The sequence below is a fragment of the Lipotes vexillifer genome, unplaced genomic scaffold (genome assembly GCF_000442215.2).
Source record: "Lipotes vexillifer unplaced genomic scaffold, Lipotes_vexillifer_v1.1 scaffold942, whole genome shotgun sequence".
Lineage (NCBI taxonomy): Eukaryota > Metazoa > Chordata > Mammalia > Artiodactyla > Lipotidae > Lipotes > Lipotes vexillifer.
In genome coordinates, this window is record NW_006798282.1 from 694,790 (window position 1) to 705,570 (window position 10,781).

Genomic DNA, 10,781 nt, shown 5'->3' on the forward strand with positions numbered 1-10,781 from the left:
AAAATGTAGGAGGGGAACTTTTATAATCAGTTTTTTTTTTTAATGCCATTTAAAAAAAAAAAGAAAGCTGATTTTGGAGCACGATATGTGGGTCCTTCCTACTGTCACCTACAGTGCATGTCTCAACTGCTCTCTCACAGCATGCCCAATTTACAGTTGAGGAAACTGATGCCTCAGGCCCAGGCCCTTTCCCAAAGCCCCAGCACAAGTGATATAGCAAAAACCATCAGTCCCCACTCTGGGGAGCCTCCTGGCAGAATTAATTCCAGGAGGCCTTACCCACGCACCAACCCCCAACTCCCAGGGTCACCCAGAAAAGAGAACAGAGCCAGCTCATGTTTGCACAGATTTAATCTCTGCTATCCTGGTCCCCAATTCCAAAGCCCTTCTAGGCCACACTTCCCTTCTCCTGGTCACTCAAGGCCTAGTCATCCACCACATCCTCCCCACTAGGAGGTCAAAGCAGGACCCAGTCTCCCAGGGGCCACTCTTTTCCCACCTTGACCCTTGTTGAATACAGACCCATGACCTTGGTCTAACCTTGATCTGGCCCCATTTGGCAAAGGCAAAGCACAGAGAAGAAAGGAGAAGGGAGATCAGGGGCCCATCTGGGGCTGCAGCAGCCAGGACAGGAGTAGGAGCCAGGAGGAGGTGCAGGGGACTGAGAGAACCCCATTGCTTATTTGCTTCTTGATCCATTTGCTGTATTTGATGATACGGGTGTACACTCCTGGATTACGTACTTGGGCTCAGGCCTTTTCCCAGGACAACACCCCAGCAAGAATCCATCTGCCCTTGACTTCACAAGCCAACGGACCCCCAGAGTCCCCCTAGGCAAAGAGAGAGGAGTGATGGAGGCTCTGGACCCAAGGGATTGGGGGACCCAGAATGCCCACCCTCTGAGTTCTGCTTGGAAGCTTCTTTCATTCCTTGAGGATCTCACTACCTGGAGTCCTCCTTCACTCCTCAGTTGGGGATCCCATACCAGAATATCAGGCAAAATCAAAGTCACGGGGAAGGAAGATGGGAGCAGAGCACTACCTGATGATGGTGACAAAGAGGGAGGCCAAGCAAACCTCCCCTTGGGGAAATGCCCCCCACCTGGGGTCATCCCAACCGAAGGAGAGCTGCCAGAACCTCCCAGAAACTCACATAGCACAAGTTTTCTCCATAATTGGTGGCACAGATCATGTCCCCCAGGACAAGGGGGACAACGAGGGGGATGAGGGACTTCTTGTGGTAAATCTGGTCACACATCTTGTTATCCATGATAAACACCTCGGCCTCCCGCAACTCTGGGGTCAGTGTGGAGGTGGCTATGGAGGAGTCCAGTGGGGTGAGAACTGACTCCTCACTCTACTCAGCCCTGCCTATTCCCAGGGTCTTGTCACCTCCATCCTCAAGACTCAGCCACACCCCTTCACACCTCCATGCCCTCCTTCACTTGGCCCTTCCCCCTGTGGTGTGGACCATGTCGGGCAAGCACCTTGCCCTCTAAGGCTCTATTTCAGGATCCCTTTCTCTGGGAATCTTTTGCTCCTGAACCAAGCAGGCTACAATCCAAGTTTCAATGCAACCACTCAGAAATTGAGAGCCCACCCCCATGCTCCTTCTCTCCAGCCTCTGAACTCTATACTGGCCGTGCCCTCTGCCACCTGAATGACATTCGCTCTTCCTTCAGGCATCTCAGGCAGACTCTCTGCCAGAGCTCATTCCAGATCCCTCCCGACTTGCTCTCAAGATCACCTGACAAAGTCTTTGCCTCTTTCCTTGTTAATCTGTGCTTCCACCCATACTCAGTTATGAGTTCCCTAGAGGCAGGGCATGCATTACCAGTGACAAGGGTTGGGCATGTGGCAGATGCCTGAACATCGAAGTTTCTCAGGTGAACAAATCAGTGAGTAAGTGAATTTATGAATCCCTGACTCTGAGCTTCCGTAAGAGGCAAATGATCAGGTTTTCCTAGGACTAAATGAAGTGCCCATAGCACATGCAATGGTGTAAACGATGGCAACAGTTCCCATGTGAGGAGCAATCCTAACACATCCAAAGAACCAGGGGCCAGAGGTAACAGCCACAAGCTTCCTGAGAGGCACCATAAGGGGGCTCATCAGGAGAGGCCCCAGAGGAAAGGAGTGTACCCTCTGGGGTACCACATGTCACCCCGACCCCATCCTCCTCACCTGAGAAGCGCTGTTTAACCTGGCCCCAGCCAGTCACCCAGCACTGCGTCCCAACCTTCAGGTTGTAACTGGGCTCTGGAAGGCAGATGGGCTGCACGCACTTGCTGACGACGACAGGAGTGTGAAGCTGGAGGAGGGCAACATCACCCGTGATGAATTTCTGGCCCCAGTACTTGGGGTGCATAATGATGTCCCTCACAGGGATCAAGAGGGCCCTCGTGGAGTCCGTGGGCTTTAGCTTGGAGGTGCCAAGAATCACTGAATACTCTTTTGTGCTACAGGAGACACAGAGCCCCACCTGGTAGATGTCAGGTTCTCAAGCAACACTATGCTCCTACCTCCACCAAGGACGTTCCCCTTAGCAGAAGTCCTGCCTGATTTGCCCTGCTCACACCATCTTGCTCATCCAGCCAGGGGGCCCTCGGAGTCAGAGATATGACTGCCTCCTCATTCATCAGTCAAGCTGATTCAAGTGGCCTGGTCTATGTGCTGTGTATTTGAGTGTGCAGCTATTAGCATGCACGCATGTTCTAATGTGTGTGAGGGGTGGGGTGTATACGGGGTGTACGCTGTTGCCCTGGTCAGGATACAGTCTTTGTTGCTTGGGGCTCCTGCCCAAGCTCAGACCCCGGCCGCTGTGAGATCATGATTCTTCCCTGTTCTGGACATCCCTTCCCACTCCGCCCCACATCCCCCACTGCCACGTTGTTTCATAGAGGAAATGAGGAGTCTAGGCTGGGCCCGCTGCAGCCCTGGGTCTCCGTGGGCCACATTCACCCTCGAATGCAGTGGGCAGCAGTCACTACCCAGTCGAGATCAATGAGGGCCCCTCCACATACATGCTCATTTTCCACTTGGAGGCTCACCTCCCAGGGCCAATGGCGTGTCACGTCCAAATTCTTCGGCCACCAGGGTTTGCCACAAGCTTCAGGAACAAGCGTGACAGGGAGATACAGTGGCCGCATAGAGGAGGATAAGAATGACTGTGACCAAGATGCCCTCCAGGGTAATTCGCACGAGGCTGTAAACTTGGGGACTTGCTTCCATTTCAAAGAAGGGGAGACTGAAGGTGAGAGAAGAGCAGTGGCCTGCCCAAAGGCACTGAGCTGACAGAAAATGACAATGACAGATAAAAAGCATCAAGACAGAAACACAGAGATATGACAGGAGGAGGAGAGAGATACTGAGACACACAGGGAGCAAGCAGCACAGAACCTCAAAACAAGGGAGAAGCATAGAAGGAGCCCCAGGACAGGAAATGTATTTTCTTGTGTCAGGGTAAGTCCCTAGGCCACGTTCCTGAAAGGCTATAAAGCTTTCTGCATCTCTTAGATGCAAAAGGCCTCTGTCCCCACACTACTCAGAGTCAAGAAAAGCTCCAGACTTCTATGTCAGAAGTCTTTACACAGACCATTCAAGAAAAAGTCCCAGCATGGAGCCAACAGAGGCCTCCCACTCTGTGTAACAGCTTACACACTATCAGTTTGCAAGTAGTTCCAACAATCAAGTTGTATGACTGCATGAATATGAACACAGATGCAGAAATTGTAAATAAAATATTAGCCAATATTATATTTTTTTTAATTATGCACCATGATCATGTAGAGTTTGTCCTGGGGTACAAGGGTGGTCCCACAATGGGCGCGGTCTCTGTGTATTCCCCACATAAACAGTTATTTTTCTCTAAAAGAACTGTGCTTTTCTCAATAGACACAGAAAAAGGCATTTGAAAAATTCAACACAGATTTACGACTAAAAAACAAAACACTCTTAGCAAACTGGGAACAGAAAGAAAATACTTATTTATACAAGTTATATGCCACAAACCTACAGCAAACATCATATAACATTAAGAAACAGGCCAAAATTTTATACTTTCTGAAGCCAGGAATAATGAAACTTTGTGGGAGGAGGACAAAGGAAGTAACTGGGACGACATAAGAGAGCTTCTGGGTGCTGGTACTGCTCTACTCTCTGACCTCGGTGGAGACTGCACAGGTATGTTCACTGTGTGATAATTTCTTGAGCTGGACACATAATTTGTGCACTTTTTTTGTGTATGTATATAATACCTCAGTAACTGACTTTTGAAATCAATAATATTTCTCTATGCCAACCAACCTGAGTATAGCACAACTATATTCAAAATAAGATACAGTTTATAGCTAGAAATTATAAAATACCCTGGAATTAAAGTATCCAACACTAAGCAAGATTTTTGCAGTAATACATTTTAAACTCTAATAAAGGACACTGAAAATGACTGGCATAAATGGAGAAAGAGCCATTGCTTTTAAATAGAATAACTAAATATTTCAGATGTAATTTTTCCCAAAACTAATCTATAAAGTCACTTACCCAGTTAGAATTTTTTTTTTTTTTTTTTTTTTTTTTTTTTTTTTCTTGCGTTATGCGGGCCTCTCACTGTTGTGGCCTCTCCCATTTGCGGAGCACAGGCTCCGGACGCGCAGGCTCAGTGGCCATGGCTCACGGGCCCAGCCGCTCCGCAGCATGTGGGATCTTCCCGAAACGGGGCACGAACCCGCGTCTCCTGCATCGGCAGGCGGACTCTCAAGCACTGCGCCACCAGGGAAGCCCACCCAGTTAGAATTTTTAAGAAATTTGATAAACTTACTCTAAAATTGAAATAGAAAAACAAAGGTCCATAAATAGTTCCATCTTTGACAAAGCAAAGAAGGGACACTTGTCCTAGCAGGTATTAAGGCACACATCAAAGCCATGGTGACAAAAACAGTGTGGTATTGACAACGACAGACAAGTGGACCAAAAAAAAAAAAAAAGGAATAGAGAGCTTGAGGTTGTTTCAGAGAATACAGGAACTTAATGTAAATAAAGGAGCCAACACAATCAGTGAGTAAAGGATGGATTGTTGAGTAGATGGTGCTGGGAAAACTCGCTCACTATAAAAGAAATAAGAAAAACAAAACTGGATTCCTCTCTAGTAGTACTTGAAGACCTAAACGTGAAAGGTAAAACCATAAAGTTAACAGCCAACCATGTGGCATGGGATGGGAAAGGACTCTTTAAACAAAACCTCAAACCACAATCCATAAAGCATTAAACTGATTAACTTGATTATATCAAAATCAAGGATTTTTGACCCCAGGAACAAAGTTAGCCATCAGATGACAGATTAGGAGGTAATATTTGCAATATCTAAAATCAATACAAGACTTTTATTAGGAATACACAAGGAACTCTAGGAAATCAACAAGAAAAAAGAACAGACAATATGCAAAGGATAAAGACAGTCAATTTATTAGAAGAGGAAACTCAAGAAGCCAACAGCACATTGAGACATGCTCAAACTCATTAGTAATGAGAAAAATGTCAGTTAAACTAAGAAGTCGGCCTTTTCTCACCTTCTGAGATGGCCCACACTCTGTCTGGGGAGTGTGTTTCTCTCTAAATAAATCCACTTCTTACCTATCACTTTGTCTCTCACTGAATTCTTTCTGTGATGAGACATCAAGAACCTGAGCTTCATTAAGTCCTGAAACCAGCGCTGTATACAATAGCCAAGGCAGGGAAGCAACCTAAATGTCCATCGACAGATGAATGGATAAAGATGTGGTACATATATACAATGGAATATTACTCAGCCATTAAAAAGAATGAGATAATGCCATTTGCAGCAACATGGATGGACCTGGAGATTATCATACTGAGTGAAAAAGGAAGACGTTTTATTTATAAGCAAGTCAAGAGAATTGATTGTGAAGATTCCTGAGGAGGAGAAAAGGGGAATGGGATCTAAAGCTCAAATGGAAGGACAAGACATCATCTGAGTGCTGATAAATGCCCTGGAAGGAGCTTAACACCAAAACATCCCCAGCAACCAACCAGGCAGCTGGCCCAGAGGAAAAGGGGAGAGCTGGCAATGCCAAGAAGGCTGAAGAGGAAGAGGAGACTGACATTGATCTGAAGGCACCAGAAACAGAGAAGGCTGCCCTTGCTATTCAGGGCAAGTTCCGGCGATTCCAGAAAAAGAAAAAGGATCCCAGTTCCTGAATAACCAGCCTTACCCTTCACCTTGCTCCCTTCCCTCCCCTTCTCCACAGCTCTGACTCCCATGTATCTTCGTCTCTTTGCCCCTCAAGCTTCTCGTTGAGGCAAGTTCAACACTTATACATTATTTTCTCTGGCCCCTCAAGCCATCGCAGCTGCAGAGGCACAAGGAACACAGGGAAGATGAAGAATTCAACAGGCAGCCACTTGCTTAAGGGTGGAACATTTTCTCCTTGGGATACAGCTCCTTGATCAGTACCTGTGCCTGCCCTATGAGGTTGAAGAGCAAGAGGATCTGAGGTTGAGAGAGGGACCCCTGACAATGTGGGAGGGAGGGAAAAGCCTTCAGAGTAGGGTGCCCGAGGGTGGGGCATATGCCCTGTTCCACTGGTTACAACATTCACACTTCAGGTAGAATTTTTTTACCTTCACATCCTTCTCATTAGGACCTCAACTTCCCTCCTATGAGCGAAGCCACGGTGGGGACTGGAGCCTCCCTTTCCCCTGGGCAGACCTAAATCAAACTGCTCCCATGTCAGTGCATGCTCAGTAGATTAGTTCCAAGGAAGGGAGACTGGGACTGATAGAGACAAGGAAAAGTTTCCTTCATCGTCTAGTCTAGAACCGTAAGGGGCAGAAGTGGAAGAGGTTCAAGGGGCCACAGGCAGGGAAATGGGAAGATTTGGGAAGGAAATCGTCAGTTGGTTTGGGAAGAAAAGAAAAATGAAGGAGGAGGAGATCTCTAAGGACACCAGTTACTGCTGGTAAAGGTGCACTATGTGAAGGAGGCTTGGGGCTTTGTTAACCTGCCTACCTCTAACTCCTCACGCCTAGCCACCCCCAGAGGCCACAAAAACCAAGTGACCCTTGTAGTTCCCACCTGCCCCACTGTGGAGTCACAGCAGAAGTGGAACAGCCACTCTATGTGATTTTAGCATGTTTAGTAATTATGAAAACAATAAACAAAATCCTCAAGTGGGGGGAAAAAAAAAACTAAGAAGTCACTTTTTTGTCTATTACATAGGCAAAAAATGTAAAAGCTGGATCATGCCAAGGGGTGGGAGGTCTGTAGCGATATATACACCTTCACAAACTGCTGGTAGGAATGCAGAGGGCTGACTCAATTGGAATATGGGTAATAGATTAAAATATGCTATCAATGTAAATTTTTGAAACTGCTAACTTGTACTGTGGTTATCTAAGAGAATATTCTTAGAAAACACACACCAGAGTATTTAAAGAGCCATGCTGTATGTTACCCTCAACTGATTCTGAAAAAAAAATTTTGTGTGTGTGTGTTCCTTGTACTATTTTTGCAGTCTTTTTTGTAAGTTTAAAATTATTTCCAAATAAAATGTTTTTTTAAATGGGACTGAATGAAAAGAGGAGGAAACAGAAAGAGATCTAGAGAACATTCTATCTGCGTAAGTTAGAAATACGTGCACACAAAACCACAATATGTATTTTTACAGAAACACACACAAACAGAAAGATACACATCAAATATACAAGAAAGGCTGGGAAAAGAGTGAAGAGGGGGAATAGGGGTGGGGCATGGACACAAGCAGAAATAACTAACTTACTCAACCAAACAATCCATAACAAATTAGGGTGCACCTGTGACAAAGGAAGCCCGCAAACAAGCAGGAGCAACCCAACCCTCTACCCCTGAGGTCTAAGGAAAATGGCAGGAAGACCCCAGAAGAGCCAGGCTCTGCAGACACTGCCACAGGGCCCAAGAGGCTCCATTTGCAAATGAACAGTTTAGAGCTCAAAATGTTTCTGTGTGGAAAATGATCTGCATCAGCTTCCTGGACATGTTCCCTGATGGGATGCAGCCTGGGTTGAACTTGAAGAGATTCTGCATTCCCACAGGAGGCCCAAATACTCTTTTAATGTGCACTGTTGAGTCTGTACATCCTGAACAGCACAGGCTGTTCTTTAGAAGGCAGGCCATTTAGACTGAATTTCTGCTTCCTATAGACCCAGAAACATTATCTCTGTGACCCTCTTCAGAACATACCCTCCCAGGATCCAAGGTTTTCTTGAAGCAGGGGCTCACCTTACCCACCTGGTTTGGTGTTGTCTCCTTTGTAACCTGGAGGAGAAAGGGGGACAGAGATGAAGTAAGAGGTTGTAACAGGATGACAGTGAAGAGGTGCATTCTTCATTAATTAGTTAATTCATTCATTCACCAAATATTTCCCCACCTCCCACTCTGTTCCCAGCCTGGAGCCCAAGGTCAGGGGGCTGGGGGCAGGGAGCAGGGGTGTACAGAGGTGTATCAGACAGATACATCCTGTATTTGCCCTTGAGGAGCAGGTTGCCCAGCAGAGGAGACATAAGTAAACACACAATCACCCATGTGTGATCAATGCCGGGACAAGGCCACAGGTGTCAGGTAAGCCCAGAAGTGGTGGACAGGGAGGCTTCTAGGAAGAGGGGTTATTGTGCCAGATCTTAAAGATGAGAAGGTAAAACAGAAATGAAAAGTGACGACATTCTTTATGAAAGAAACACCATGGTGTAAGCTGGAGACTCCAGAGGATAAAGGGCAAGGCCCACGATGACAAGAAATGATGCCAGGGGAAGAAAGTAAGGGGTCAATCACAAGTGCCTTCATAAGCCAGGCCAAGAAGCCTGAGTGAGACACTCTGGGACGAGGGAGGCCAATGGAGGTGTGACATGGTCAGACTTGTATTGTGAAGGCAGTATGGAGAATAGATAGGAAGGTAACAAGACTGAACACAGTAAGATCCCACCATAGGCTCTGCAGAACCCAGGCAAGAAATGAGGGCTGAATGAAGAAGTGGCAGTGAGAAAAGACTTGGTGAGCTGGATGTGGGACTGAGGGAGAAGGCTGAGTCTAGGATGACCTCCCAGTTTCTGATTTTAGAGAAGAGTGACTACTATCCACTGCGTAAGAGAACCCAGTTTATAGGAAGAAGAGGGCCTCAACTCTGGAGCCCAAGGAGTTGAGATGGTTCTAGGTCATCCAGGTACAGATGTCCAGTAGGTGGCTGCACATCCATGCACATTGTTTTGTGAGGCAGCATCACATACATGACAGCTCAATGCCCAGAGCAAGTGAGTTCACCCAGGGAGCAGTGAAGAAGGAAGCCAGACAGCATCTTAGGGAACACCAATACGTCAGGGATGAACAGAGCACGGCTGGCCCGGGAGGGACACAGAAGGGCAAGGGAGTCACCCTGAGGTAGAGGAGAATTAGGAGGCATGGCCTGAGAGAAGCCAAGGGACTAGAGAAAATGAAAAAAGAGGGAGGAGCAGAAAGGTTAGGGACGTTAGGACAGAGACATGCCAGGAATGGGCTAAGGGTTAAGTGAAAAGTGAGGAAGCACCTGAAGGAAACATGAAGTGAAAACTTAGAGAAATGTGGCAGCGAGGGGAAGAGGTAGGGTGAAGAAACACAGCAAATAGAAAGGGAGAGGATAGAGATCGATGAGAGCACAGGAAGGGGTGAGCAGCCTGACCTTGAACAGGAGGCCTGTCTCTGATTCCTAAGGAAAGGGGAGCGGGTGGCACTGAGCTGTCAGGTTTGGAGGGGCCCCCGGGCTGAGGGAGTCAAGGGGACAGCACCTGAGGGCATGCGTTTCCTGAGGGAAGGAAGCCGCTGCTAGTGAGGCACCCTCGGTAGGAGCTGAGGGTCTGGGAAGCAAGTGAGGTGAGGAACATTCGTTTAAGTGTTTGGAGACCATGCGTTTGGCCCGGACCGCCTGCCTGGAGCGGGGTCTCCAGCAGTGCCCTGCTGCGTGGGAAGATGAGCGAGGCTGGGCTGGGGGTGTAGAGCGTGACAGGCCTGAGGATGCCGTCAAGAGGGTGGTTCGGGTCTCAGCCGCGACATCCACGCCTCCAGGAGGAAACGCAGGGGTGCCCCCCACACCACAAGGCCCCAGGAGGCTACAGGGCAGGCAGGTCTCAGGGCGGAAGCTGAGAGTGCGGGAGTCTGGGATCCCCGGAACCACCCTGGGAGATGCCCGGATGGGTAGCAGAGGAGAAGGGGCTGCGGGTGGGCGCCGCGGGGCCTGTCCCGGCCTCGAGTGTGGGTTTTGGGGGGCGTGGCGGCGTCGGGGAAGAACGACCCAGAACGGGAGCGGCGCAGAGGAGGCGCCGCCTCACCGGAGTTCAGCAGCAGCAGCACCAGGAGGTGGCAGCTCAGGCCCGAGGGCCTCGAGGCTGCAGGCCCAGCGCTGAGGCAGGACAACGATGCAGCCATGAGGCCCCTGAGGCGTCCGCTATTGGCAGCAAGGACGGCTCGAACGAGCCCCGGACGCCGCGACTACGTCTCCCGCACATGACGCACGTGACGGAGTTCCGGCACGTGATGACGTCGCGGACCTGTGACGGTGCCCCTGGAACGCTGAATGTTCCTCTGCACTTACCCCAACTCATGCAGGTTCCTTGAAGATGACTGCAGAGCCCGGGGCCTGTCATTGCCTCCGTGGTGGCCAGTCCCATGGAAGTACCCCCAAGTGCCTTAAGTGGGTGACTGTCCCCCAAAACCTGGCCGGTGAAGGCACATCCAAACCCCTGGACTAGTGTTGGCACCTT

The 10,781-nt window shown here is 48.7% G+C and overlaps 2 protein-coding genes across 2 annotated transcripts; one reads left to right on the plus strand and one right to left on the minus strand.

The window, feature by feature from the left end:
• Positions 1 to 596: 596 nt before the first annotated feature.
• Positions 597 to 10,446, minus strand: PRSS45 (Putative serine protease 45). Its single transcript, XM_007470256.1, is given in 6 exon segments — positions 597 to 830; positions 1,153 to 1,316; positions 2,184 to 2,458; positions 2,961 to 3,108; positions 8,284 to 8,310; positions 10,350 to 10,446. Coding segments are annotated over 6 exon segments (945 nt in total).
• On the plus strand, positions 3,163 to 6,215 carry LOC103089512 (Purkinje cell protein 4-like protein 1). The gene is made up of 2 exons (XM_007470275.1): positions 3,163 to 3,189; positions 6,015 to 6,215. The coding sequence occupies exons 1-2, from the start codon at positions 3,163 to 3,165 to the stop codon at positions 6,213 to 6,215; spliced, it is 228 nt and encodes a 75-aa protein (XP_007470337.1).
• Positions 10,447 to 10,781: the final 335 nt, after the last annotated feature.

Coding starts and splice junctions, on each gene's coding strand:
- LOC103089512 (XM_007470275.1), top strand. CDS start 3,163: ATGACTGTGACCAAGATGCCCTCCAGG. Junction 3,190..6,014: donor TGACCAAGATGCCCTCCAGG/GTAATTCGCACG, acceptor ATGCCCTGGAAG/GAGCTTAACACCAAAACATC.